The sequence below is a fragment of the Centroberyx affinis genome, unplaced genomic scaffold, assembly GCF_046629955.1.
Source record: "Centroberyx affinis isolate AG114_WGS23_722 - 3 ecotype Tasmania unplaced genomic scaffold, CSIRO-AGI_Caff_v1 ptg004101l_1, whole genome shotgun sequence".
Taxonomy (NCBI): Eukaryota; Metazoa; Chordata; class Actinopteri; order Beryciformes; family Berycidae; genus Centroberyx; species Centroberyx affinis.
In genome coordinates, this window is record NW_027281880.1 from 10,644 (window position 1) to 24,235 (window position 13,592).

Below are 13,592 nucleotides of genomic sequence, written 5' to 3' on the forward strand. Positions count from 1 at the left end.
AAAAGACGATTCATTTGGAGATATGAGGTTTTCACCTGCAGGAAGGAGAGAAGGAACAGGGTGGATGCTAGACGAAGAGAAAAAGGCTCTTAGTGAGAAGGAAGCTCTTGCTCAGTTAGTGTTTACAGGGGAATTGAATTGAAGGTATACCATATATAATCAAATTGAATTTAATTAGGATCCTTATGATATTACCTGATACCACAGCTGGTCTCGCTGCGACCCAAACATGAGGTCTACCTTGAGGGTTTGCGGGTCATACCAGACCTACGTAAAGACCTCAAGATGTAATACCTCAACATGAAGAGAGAAAACAATTCTATTTCCCAGGAAAACACATGAGGCCTGTCCACAGGTTGTTTTTTTGTTTTTTTTTGCTGTAAATTCATTTTACTCATATTAAAATGAAGTCTTTGTCCGCCTCTTCCCCAGAGTCCGACGATTTAGTGCCCGCTCCCTTGTCCTTGTCCGGGTTGGGCGTTTGATCCTTGGTCCTGAAGGGGCCGTGGTCCTCGGAGTTGGTACGGAGGGGGCCGGGCCGCTGGGCCGGGTCCGACACAGACCCCGTCCTCACTGGAGAGAGAGAGAGAGGATGAGTGTAATTCTGGGTATTCTGGTCATTGTCACTATTGGGGATACAAACAGCAGCTTGACTACCGGAGAGGCTTCCTATCCAATCAGCCAACCTACCAGCTAGATAACACACACATGAGTCATCCTGATACTTGCGGATGTAGCAAACTCATTAGCGATGCTATTTGTCTCTATTATGTCTGCCTCTTGACAGAAGAACCAAATGTGCAAAGGTCAACATGGTTAGCATCGTGAAAGAAGAACAAAAATACAAAATCCAGGAGGTGTTTAGACTTACCTGCCATCTAAAAATACGGGGTTGGATGGAAAACTAAGGGTTCCAGTGTGTACCCTGCTAGTGTATTCTGTACACAGATAAGGTGTGATTTCCCTACATCGATTGGTCAACATCCTGTCTGTGGTGTTTGTCCTGACATTTATTAAAATATATTGATGTTACCTGGAAAAGTCAACACTGTAAAAAGTCGATTGGTCGGTGAAAATAATAAGCACATAAAAAAAGCACATTCGTGATAAGCTTGGCTTTATGAAATACGAAAGTCTAATACGGCTTATTACTTAACAATGCATCTCACATTGAGTTCTGCATACTGGGTTCATCATAGTTATCATGAACAACTTTGGGATCAACAGATATAGACGATGAAAAACAGCCAATCAGTAAAGAGGGACGGTCATTAATGACATAACAATCAATAGGAACCTCTCTCCTGCAGTCTCAATGTGACTTTGGGATCAATAGATATAGATGATCAAGAAAGATGATCATGAAAGGGGGAGGGGCTTCCATGACATCACCAGTCGACAGGAAACTCTTGAGTCCAATGAGCCGTCACACATCTTAATATAGTTTCACAATCAATAGATATAGATAAAAAAAAACAGCCAATCAAGAAAGGGGGAGGGGCTTAAATGACATCACCAATCAATAGGACTCTCTGTCCTGAGTCCAACCATCACCACTAGGAAGGAAATCCTCTCCTGAGTTCAATGAGCCATCGCACATCTCAATGTGAATTTGAGATTAATAAAAACGAAAAGAAGAAAGGAAGAACAGCCAATCAGGAGAGGGAGAGAGGCTTAAATGACATCACCAATCAAAACGACTCCCTGCCCTGAGTCTGACGAGCCATCATTCGTGTAAACGCCACTTTGGGAGGAACAGAAATAGAGAATCAATAGGAAACTCTCTCTTTGAGTCTGACCAGCCATCAGCCATATAACATCAACAATTAATCGGAAACTCTCTCCTGAGTCTGAGGAACCATCACTCACGTCGGTATGACTTTGGGATCAATAGATATAGATGATGAAAAGCAGCAGATATTTTGGGGATGGACCGACGGATGATGAAAAAACAGCCAATCGGGAAAGAGGGAGGGCAGAGGGGTGATCCCGACATCATCAATTTGTAGCACTCGGATTTCAAAAGAGCTGGATCCATATAAACAAATAAATAAATCCCTGAGCTGCCAGTCTGCCTGTTACATAATAGATGACAGACTGTGGAGCTCAGAGAGAGAGAGAGCTGTGGCCCCAATCTGTCAGTATGAGCTCTGTCTTACTATACACCTAGACAGACAACAAGTCAGCTTCTATGGGAATAATACAAAACCATCAAACCACGGGGGAAGCCAGGTTTACCAAAGCATCACTGCAATAGTGGACTCAACTTAGGAAGGACTGGGAAAGTAATTCTGATTTAAATTCAAAGTAAAAGTCTCACCAGGGAAAGGAGATACAGCTTATATACAGTGGATGTCAGTGAAATGGGTTGGTTCATTTATTCGCTCTCCAATGTATTTATTTACACGTATTTAATATAGAGCTAGTAACCCACCTTCCTGAGCAGCTGAAGTGTTCTTGGTGGCAGAGCCCTCCTTGTCTTTCTCTGACAGCGCCCTCTTCAGGGTGGGAGGGAGGATTGCCACCTTGGGAGACACGCCGCCACTGCTGGGGGAGTCGGAGCCCTCGTCTATCAGGGAGACGATCAGACAAACGACTCAGAACTAATATACTGTCTGATCTGTCATAATATCTAGGTCTAGGCCTCCTACCAGAAATATCTAACACCATACTCTAGAGCAGTGGTTCTCAACCTTTTTCATATCAAGGACCCCTAATTTAGTCCACATTAGGGCCACGGACCCCCATTTGATGAGATTTTGTCTCTCTGACCCAAATCTGAGAATATTTTTATTGTCAGATATGATTTTGTCCAGAATTCCATGACTATCTGTACTGTAGGTAGAGAGATAACAGTGAAACTATGATCAAAAAAGTCTAAAATGACAAAATAATGAAGTTTAACAATTCATCAATTTGCTGGGGACCCCCTGGAATGCCCTCAAGGACCCTCGGTGGTCCCCGGACCCCACGTTGAGAACCACTGCTCTAGAGATATTTGAGTTGCAGCAGGTAAAAACTCGATGCAGCAACTGGTTCAGACCCAAGGCTTTGACAGTACCTATGCTCCTGCTACTGGCGGTCCTCGGCTTCTGTGCGATGGAGGGTCGGGCGGCCAGGGCGGGCTTCGCTCCCTGGGGCACCGGGGGTTTGGGGCCGACCGGTCCCCCGGGGGAAGTCGAGGAGGAGGTGGCCCGGAGACGAGGCGTCGTGTCGGGCTTGGCCTCGCCGCGGGGAGGGGTCTTCTCCGGAGAACCGCAGGTCGGAGGGTCGGGTTTATTAGCGGAGCCGCTGGGAGACCGGCTTTCTGCAGGGCCGGCCTGGGGCTTGGCTGCTCACACACAGAGTGAGGAAGACACAGGCAGAGATGCACACACACACACACACACACACACATACACACACAGGCATGAGCCCAGACAACATGCACAGTCACAGTAGCTATAGCATTAGTAAACTTGTAGGCTGCAGGACATTATGTTCCAATGCACTGCTGCCTGAGGAAGAGAATCTAAAGTGTGCATGTATTGCACAGCCATATTTATTATTTCATGGCCTACATATGCATTTTCATCTTTGTGACAATTATGTTGAAAAAAAATATAGTGCTCCTTTTGCATTAGAAGTGGTTTCCCTCTCTGTATTTTTTCTAGTATATTTTATCCTAAGAAACTAACCCGGGTAAATAAAAATGATCAGAAAAAAAAAATCAGAAAATCAGCTCACCTGTTGCATTGCTGTCAGGTCGGTCAGGGCTGGAAGACTGGAGGAGACAAGAAAATGTTGGGTTATTATATGCATCAGTGCAGATGGGTGAAGAGTGAAACAATAGTCAGTCAACACCTTTTAGCATGTCATATCATGGCCAAACAAAATGTCTTGCTGACTTTGAACATTGCAAAGATTTTTGTATCCATTAAAGGTTTTAGGTAATCTGGGCCAGAGTGTGCAAAGTGTTGGGACCACTTTCCTAATATTATTCTAATATTATATACAGTATGTCTCAATTGTCTAACCCATCTCCTCCCCTTCACAATTCAAAATTTAACAGGAAAAATCAAAGATTTCACCTAGTTACTCAGTAAATATAATACTATTCAACCACATGGCTGTCAATCTGAAGAAAAGGATGTTTGCTCTTTGTTTCTGAAAAAATAAAAAATGGGGATTTCGTCTGAGATTGAAGCAGCAACAGTGAGAGCAGAAGTGCAGTTGTGATACTGAGTGTAAACTGCAATACAACATTTTAACAGAAGGGGGCGCTTTTGTGTTAGAATTTCCTTAGGTGCAGCTTGCGCACTCAAGCCTTGTATTCATAGCCTGCCTCCTGTGTAGCTCTCTCTATCGATCTATTTACACACACACACACACACACACACACACACACGCCTGGCAGCTAGCCAGAACAGGCAGATGGCAGTAGAAGCTTTAGGGCCACTGATACAAGGTCAGAAAAAGCCCAATGCTGCAAAAACCATAAACCTCTTACTGCATTCTCACCCTCACACACACACACACAAACACACAGTAAACAGGGTGGTGACCAGTTACAGAGAATAGTCAGTCCTACTGAACAGCTACTAAGGTGAACACACACTCACACTCGTGCAAATGCAGACACTCACATTTTACAGACAGACAGACACACACACACTAATTACCCTTATTGAACCCTGGGGATAAGTGTTCACTTGCCCTAGAATCACACTAACACTGAGTGGATTTATGCAATATAAAACCTGTTGTTTGAAAGAAAAAAAACATGACAATCTTCCTATTCTCTCTTTCTATGCTTTTGAGGAAATGAACAAGTGAAAATGGAAAAGAGGAGAGGAAAGGAGATACAGGCATGAGAAACTGGATGAAATATGCCCAAGACATTCAGACCCTGCTGTGTAACATGACAGGCAATTTGCATATCGATCTCCACTCCGTCTCCGTTTGCCTCTCCCCCTCTCCTCCTCTCACCTTCTCCTCTGGCTGAGAGTCAGGCTTGTTGGTGTTCTGATGTCGACAGGTTGACAGCCGCAATGACTAGCCTAAAGATACACGCGCAGTCTCAGCTGTGTGTGTGTGTGTGTGTGTGTGTGTGTGTGTGTGTGTGTGTGTGTGTAAATGCTTCTCATTTTGCACTCTCTCTCAGCTGGAGTCCACAGTTAGTGTGTGCTGAACAAAACAGCTTTGACAAGTGGAGATTCAACACCTGCAGCGCTTTGTCCCCCCCAAAAAATCTCCTAAAATCTCCTCTACTCTTCTCAGCCTATCTTATCACTGCCAAATCCCATTGTGTATCGAATATTTACCTTGTCTCAAAGAGATTTGTCACCTTATATACTGTATCTACATGGCTTTGATTAATAATGTTAATTAGTTAATAGGAATATCTCTAAAATTAGGTAAATTCTATGCTTTTATTCATTCATATAATCTCAAATAGACTATTGTAACTCCCTGTATTCTTGTCCCAATCGAAAAAAATTTAGCAGCAATTTAACTAGAACTAAAAGGAGAGATGAAGAATACAACCCCCATTCTACCCAAATTCCATTGATTTTAGAATTGATTTTAAGATTTTAATGATTACGGATTATGGAGCTTTTATCTCCCGATGGACAAAAGTGCAGTCTCAGATCTAGAGATGAAGCTCTTTCGACTGTTCCTACATCTAGACTACAGTCAAAATGTGATCGAGCATTTGCAATCCCTAAACTTTGGAACAACTCTCTTGAGGAAATCCGAAAAGGGAAGGAACTCTCTATCACGCACAACTAAAAACTCATTTTTAGAAACTTGATTTTAGCTGCAAACAATATGATGTTGCTATTTTATTGAGTGGTCTGTAGTCCCAATAGGGTCAGTTGTTGTAGTTCCAAAGTGCGATACAAATAAAGATTAGCATTCTAATTCTTATGATGATTCTTCTTCTCATAAATATAATGAATTCGCTTCAAATTCCCTGAAGGTTGCTGGAGATTGTAGTGTATTTGCAAAACCAACTTGCATTTAGATTAAAAGCAAATAAACAACCACATGTGTGCACATACAAACATATACACTGTGGGTTCAAATCTTGCACATTTGTCGACATGGGAGACATGGGACAGGGGAGTTCGATCGAGAGGGAAAGATGGAAGATCTCCCATCTTTCCCTCTCTCTCCCACGATTCCTGTGACTCCAGGGTCTCACCTTGTACGCTCTCCTCTCCTGCTTGGCCTTCATCTCTGCCAGGAGGCCGCTGCCCATCACCTGGACCCCCGGGTAGCGCCTGCCCCCCTGGGGACTGCCCCTGCCGTCCAAACCCTCCCAGGGCTCGTCCATGGAGTCCGGCGTCCTCAGCTCCTCCGACCGGTCCGAACTGCTGCTGTAGTCCGCAGGCTGCGACCGACTGGAGGCGTCTTTGGACTCTCTGGAGTGGATACAGGACAGACTAGTGAACTAAACTACAATGCAATAAAGAGTTGTGTGTCGTCAGCATAACTGCGGTAACAGATCTTGTGTTTACTGATAACATAACCAAGGGGAAGCATGTAAAGATTAAACAGAAGAGGCCCAACAATTGACCCCTGTGGGACTCCACACAATATATTACCAAGGGAAACCAATGAAATTCTGGTCTTGCAAATAGCATTCAAACTAAGAACTGAGCCAGACGACCAACCCAGGTCTTACGCCTATCTTTTATAGTGTTATGATCCAGCGTGACTGGAACTTATCATATATATTATTAATTATTAAGCAATCATGCAATTGCTTATATACAACCTTCTCAAGGATTTTACTAAGAAATGTGAGGTGTGTCCCACTGTGTGTCTAGATATTATAAGGAGGTTTAGATCTTTCCCAAATCTAAGCTGGTGCAGGTTTCTCTGGACTCTCTCTTGGATTCGGAGCTCTTTCACTTTGATTGGTGGATAGTTTATTGTTCTCAAACAGACAAATGTCTTCTGCGCCAAACCCTGTTCAGCTATACCTGGACTTTGGCTCGGGCGCTGGGCTCTTCACTGCCACCTTGGGTGAGGAGGGCTCCTCTGGGATGGTGGGGGCCGGGGCCGAGGCTGAGGACGGGCCTGAGGACGGAGGACCACCCTGGCTTTTGTCTGACTTATCGGATTTGTCCGATTTATCCGATTTATCCGATTTGTCAGATTTGTCGGATTTGGAGGAGCGCGATTTGATGAGGTTGAGGAATCCTCCTTTACTCTTCTTCTTCTCTCCGTCCTGAGAGTCCGAGCTCCTCATGAAAGAACGTCTGGGAAGAGAGACGAGAGACGGAGAGAGAGAGACAGACAGAGGGACAGACGGGAGAAAGAGAGTCAGATTCAACAAGTGAGTGGAATATGGAGCATAGAGTATACTGGAATATGCCTGTACTAGAACAAAAATTTAAATAAGGCTCTTACTTGGAATCCATCTTGGTGACTTTCTTGGAGAAAAACTCGTCCACGCCCTCGTCCACTCTTCCCATGAGGCCGTTCTGCTCCCCATCCTGAGATGGAGCATTGCTGATTTGCTGAGAGAGAAGAAGAAATATCCAGTATAACTTGGAGAATCTGAAGCTGTGCGTAGACTGGCCGGAATCTTTCTATTCCATTACTTTTTCTTGTATCTGACATAGATCTGCTGTTTTTTATGCAAGTGTGAACCTTTGGTATGTGGTCATGTCAGGTTTCAGACCTTGAGTGTATGTGCAGAAAAAATCTCATATAAATTTGAAGTCTGCCAATCCAATAAGTACCAATCTTTGAAAAAAAAACAAACAGAATATATAATTTTGAGGAAAAAAGACATCCTTTTTTATTTTATCTTATCTTTTGTGGCTGTTCATTTGTTTGTCAAATTACATTTATTCCTCAATTTTAAAATCCATTGTCACTCAGGTAGGCCAAGGACAAATAAATAAACCAGGGGCATCTTGGGATATCATCTAAGTAAGGGGAGGATTAATTGACATCCATTCATCCAAGAATCCACCATCTTTATGTACATGATCATTGCCCAAAACCACTCTGGTCTATGCATACTCAAGAGTTACTCCCCCTGTTATTATTTACGGAAAGTGCTTTGCCACCTTATTTGCCTCCCAGCATGACTCACAGGTATTTTGCTGGACTGTGTCTTCTTGTTCCGGCGGGGTCGCAGTTTGGTGAAGTGCTGCAGCTTCTTTCCCTCCTCAGACGGCAGCTCTCCCATCGCCCCCGACGGACGCTTCTCCAGCTTGGGCGGGGCCTGAGACGGGGTGGGCGGGGTTTGGGATGAAGTGGGCGTGTCGTCCATATGGACCGGGATGTCCTCCAGGGCCTTGTCCAGGTCAAACTCCATCTCTGGTTGGTTGGAGGGTCATTAGGAGGGTGGCAGTCAGATGTTTAAGCAATATCACATGAGAGGGAGTGCTGTTATACTGTATGTCAGCACTCATGGCATGCCTCCTGTCCAATCAAATTACTCGACTGGAATTGGACAGGAGGCATTCCATGAGTGTTGATATACAGTATAACAGCACTTTTACTATATGCATCACTCATCACTGTTTTTGTTTGGTGGAGACGAATAAAAGACAAAAATCATAATCTGTTGTCGCAAATTACCATTACTTGATAAATAGCTTTGTTTATAGAACTGTTGTATAAAAGCAATATGCTGATATACAGTATAACAGCACTCCCTCTTATGTAGTATCACCCTTGATCAGGTTACTATTATTACCAGTGTTGGAGAGTAGTGAACTACATGTAATTAAACTAGTAGTTTAACTACATTTTGCAACTACATTCATATTTGCATAGTGATTCAAGTAGTTAAATTACTTTTTTGCCATTTTTGTGTAGTTAACTACTGAAACTACAAACTACAAACAATTTTGGGCCATAAAAGGAAAGGAGTGATTTTTTATTTTTATTTTACCATAACAGTAATTGAACCACCTTTGGCCAGCCCCGCCCCCTTTTAGAATTTATACTGCGGGAGCGAATGGGGAGTAAGCATTCCATTGTACTTGTTACACATGGCAATAAATGCTTATTGCTATTTATTAACAGATGTTCAGAGAAGTTGTTGCATGCTATTTTAGAAGTTACCTGGCTAACTGAGTAATCCTGCTTGCTGCAATACTCCCACCTGGACTCTAGTTTCTGGAAGGCAGGTGTCTGACTGATGGACATTGTATACAAAACCAAAGCTGACATTCCTTGCACTTTCCCATGAATAGTGGGGTATTTTATTTTTTGGTTTATGTATGACCTGTGAACAAGTGGGCACTTTTTGCAATAAACTCAATTGAGTGGCATTTTTTGCTGGCATGTGACTTTTTTGTATTATATTTTGTTATAATTTCGTATCACATGTACGTCAATTTGATCTTTTTTTTTTTTTTACAAAGTAGTTTGAACTATTTTTCTAAGTAGCTTTTGTTAACCAAACTAGATTTCTCCCTAGGGTAGCTTTGCTGTAGTTCAACTACTTCCAGTGTGAAGTAATTGGTAGCTTGCCAAGCTATGCTTTCAAAGTAGCTTCCCCAACACTGATTATTACTGACAAAATGCAGGATATCTAAAACATGCAACCACATCATCAAGCAAGGTTCTTACAGTATGAAGCAGAAAGACAGCATATGACAAACTCTTACAAAGAGTGAAGTGAAAAAACATAAATCGCTCACCAAAGGCACGAGACACTGGCCTCAGCATTCTGCTGTGGATGCTTTTCCTCTTGGATTTAGGAGTCATCTGAAGAGAGGAGCAGACATATTCAAATCAAATTGTAATTCAAATGAAATTGTTAACATAATCCTGAGACTGCCATTCCATCACTGCTCAATTAAGTGGAGAGGACTGGATGAATTTTGAGGTTTTCATGAACTGTGTAGGCATGTATGCACTTATTTTATGTGCACGCACACACACACACACACACACACACAGATTCTGTCTACTTGTACCTGCATAGGAGTGAATATTAAAGACAAAAAAAATGAATCTTTCTCACAAGCTGTCTAAGTGAATTCTTAGCACACTGAAGAGGCTACGATCTCTATTTATTTCCCCCAATCACATACACTATTTCTTGCAGTACTTTCTCCTCTGGTCATTAAAAAACGATATGCTGGTAAATAAATAAGATAATGTCAGTAAATTGTCCCAGGATTCAGCAGGGACAGTAATGAGGTCATATCTGGGATGTCAGGTTTTTAAATTGCTTCCTGGTGAAGCTGTGTGAGCAGGCATGGCAGTGACACTTAATTAGACCCATAAGCTAGAGGGGTCAACCACTTCAGAATGACATAGACATTATGTTTAAACAGGGCTTGGTTTGTTCAAATTTAACAAGGCACATGATGGAGTTACAGCTTCCTCATTTTTTCCTAAAATGTAAAGTGAGAGTTGGTGAACCTGTTGGGGTTATGAAGGCACATGGTAAATAGTAAACATAATATCATCCCAACACATTTCTTTTATATTACATGGGACTACATTTACAAGGTGGTGATGGCACACTGAGTAGGGGGGAGGAGGAGTGCAGTGTGGCTGGATGCAATAGGAAAGGTGTATTTTATCAATAACTTATACATTCAACAGTGTCAAATATTATTGAGTGAAGTAAGGAGAGGGAATGAGAGAGAGAGAGGGAGAGAGAGAGAGAGAGAGATAAAGCACTACTATACTCTCATACTATTTTGTCTAATAACTGAAACTCCTTTTGCTACATTTCCAAAGGGTTTTTCAGTGTCTTGTAGGGAGTCAAGAGACTCTTTATATAAAGCTACAGCACAGTGGACAGTACAGCAGGCAGGCACAGTGAGGAGAGAGAGAGAGAGAGAGAGCAGGAAAAGTACAGGAAGAAAAGAAGGAAAAGTGGACTGGAATGAGAGGACAGCAGGGGACAGTCCAGAATTACTTACACTGGTGCAGCACAGAGTCTCCGTGTCGAAAGAGAAGGAGGAACGGAGGAAAAGAGGACGGAAGAGAAAAAGAGAGAGAACACACAGTGAGGCCCGACGAAGAGAGAAGAGGGGGGGGAAATGAAAAGAGACAGCCACGCACTCTAAAGGCAGCCTACGTAAAACGAAAGGGGAGAAAGGGAGGTATAGACATTAGAGGAGGGTAAAAAGATGAAAAGGAGGGGAAAGAGCAGAGAAACAAACAGACACAAAGAACATGCAGATTCCTGTTGACTGTGGCCTGCATTTACTGTACAACACCTATCCATCACACTGTGTCTCACTGTGTCCCATCCCTATACACAAGGCAGTCATTGTTTGGGCTTATCATTGTAAATTATGTTACCCAATGCTTGTGTATTATAGAGTATAATCTTTGTGTGTTTCACTGAACAATTAATCAAAATGTTATCAAAATCGCAATATGCAATCTTCAAATCTCAGGAGGCGCGCTATTTGTTAAAAGGTGAAATGTGTGTCAAGATACCGTTTTAAATGAAATATTGTGGTGCTGCAGAGATGTCCTGGCCTACACATCATATTCTACAGACTCAAGAAAACATCTTTGTTTGGTACAGATCCCCGCAAAAATCACACCATAATCATTTTCATACGTTTTTCAATGGAAATGATGAATAATGATGTAAAAATGATCATTCCCTCTAATATCGCAAATCATATCGCAATTGCAATATCAGTCAAAATAATCGCAATTAGATATTTTTTCAAAATCGTTCAGCCCTAGTTTCGTTTAAACTTAAATGATGCATCTCACTGCTGCATTCATGCATTTTATTGGCCGATGTAAAAAAAACAAAACAAAAAAAAAACCATACAGACACGGTTTAACACTTTTGTGAAATATATTGAGCAAGTTTTGGGATCATTGTACAGACGGTCACTGACTAAGGCTCAATATGTACTAGACCTTTTTTTAACATTTGTGTCCTCCCTCTCAAAAAAAGCCTTAGGGGAAAAAAAAGAAAATATATATGTAGGGGAGAGCGGGGTAAGATGAGCCAGTGGTTAAGCTGAGCCGCCCCCTGTATCCCAGCAATGGTAAGCACTATGTGTCATGTGACCAGGCATTTAGGAAGAGACTTCCATTTCAACATGGCTGTGATGGAACCAGCCACACAGGACAAGTAGTGAGTACATTTGCTAGGATCAACTTACCCCTACTTTGGGGCAAATTGAGCCAAGGGACCACTTTTTTTTTAAGTTGTATTTCTTCCGTGTATTTTAATAATTTGAAAGTCAACATCCTGAAATATGGGTGGAAGCATTTGTTTTAGTTCTGTCTCATTTCTCCTTGCCAAGATAACATTTTGAGTAAAAACCGGCTCATCTTACCCCGCTCTCCCCTATGTACTCATCTCAGCTCATAGTGATATCAGCACTTCCAAGGTTGCTTAAATGTTGTGGCAGGTTGAATTAAGCACCACTCAAGTTGGTGAAATATTACATAATGCTTAATTTATTTATGCCCAGGTCTGGACAAGAGGTTAGTCAGATGTATTGGCACGCACACACACACACACACACACACACACACACACACCCTTGCGTGCAGACACAGAGACCCCGATGTCTCCCATGTCTCGCCGGTTTAAAATTACATACCAGTCTAGCCTAATCACACCTGACAGGTACTGTATGAGTTGTGTTGTGTTGGTGCAGATGCATGTGTGTGTGCCTGAGTGTATTTGCGCTACACATATGTGAATGTGTGTGTGTGTGTGTGTGCGTGCGTGCACGTGTGTGAACTTAATCACACCTGACAGGCAGCTGTGCTCTACTGTTCAATCTAATATCACTATATTCCTGCTTATGCCTTTCTCTACAAAATACCATTCCGACCCAAGCTTTCATCCGAACCATCTTGCTCTCTTTCCCCAAACGTTTCCAGTCTCCCCGCCCCAACATCTTCCCTCCAACCTCTCTTTACATCATTTTCTCACTCCATTCCTTTCTTTATTTTGAACCATCTCACTCTCCGTCGTCTTCCTAGCCCTGGAGGAATAGGACTTACCCTACAGCTTCCTACTATTGTTAATGGCACATGTTTTTCTTCTGATGATCTTCTATCACAGGATCCTATTCAATATGACACACTTATTTTTGTAACATCCAACACAATCAAGCCTGAAGCGTCTGTGGCATTTTCAGAATTGGATTTTGGATTTTCTATTTCAAAAGTTTATTTCCAGGGGGCATGAATGAAGACTTCTCAGTTAATGAGTTTTTATAGTGGTTCGTAAATATCTCTCATTTATGTGGTTTTGTAGTGGGGTTTTTTTTTTTTTTTAATGATGTATTTTTTTATGATGTATTATTTTATTTTATTTTTTTATGATGTATTATTATTTTTTATGTTATTATTTTATGATGTATTTTTTACAGGCCACATCAAATAGGCACATTTTGGGTTGAGGCCTCTTCTGTACCACCCCTTAGGTGCAATTCTCCAGTTTATGACCCAATATGATGTCACCCATGCCCCTTATTGGACACTCCCCTTGCCTCTCTGCCAGTCTGGGACTACGATTGGCCTGAAGCCACATGACCCCAACCCATCTTTGTAGGTACCCCATTGGCTGATATGTGTGTGGATGTATATGATTGGTTGTCTTTCTTTTTTTTTTTTTTTTACCTTTT

The 13,592-nt window shown here is 42.2% G+C and overlaps 1 protein-coding gene across 1 annotated transcript in view; it reads right to left on the reverse strand.

Moving 5' to 3' along the window:
- Window positions 1–394: 394 nt before the first annotated feature.
- LOC139663712 (F-actin-uncapping protein LRRC16A-like) overlaps window positions 395–13,592 on the reverse strand; it is a 123,146-nt gene continuing 109,948 nt past the window's right edge. The window contains exons 31-40 of the mRNA XM_071542430.1: window positions 10,896–10,913; window positions 9,657–9,723; window positions 8,096–8,322; window positions 7,402–7,511; window positions 6,972–7,250; window positions 6,188–6,407; window positions 3,727–3,763; window positions 3,062–3,331; window positions 2,435–2,569; window positions 395–573 (exon numbers count right to left, since the gene is read on the reverse strand). Coding sequence (XP_071398531.1) covers window positions 395–573; window positions 2,435–2,569; window positions 3,062–3,331; window positions 3,727–3,763; window positions 6,188–6,407; window positions 6,972–7,250; window positions 7,402–7,511; window positions 8,096–8,322; window positions 9,657–9,723; window positions 10,896–10,913 — 1,542 coding nt within the window. The remainder of the gene's footprint in view (window positions 574–2,434; window positions 2,570–3,061; window positions 3,332–3,726; window positions 3,764–6,187; window positions 6,408–6,971; window positions 7,251–7,401; window positions 7,512–8,095; window positions 8,323–9,656; window positions 9,724–10,895; window positions 10,914–13,592) is intronic.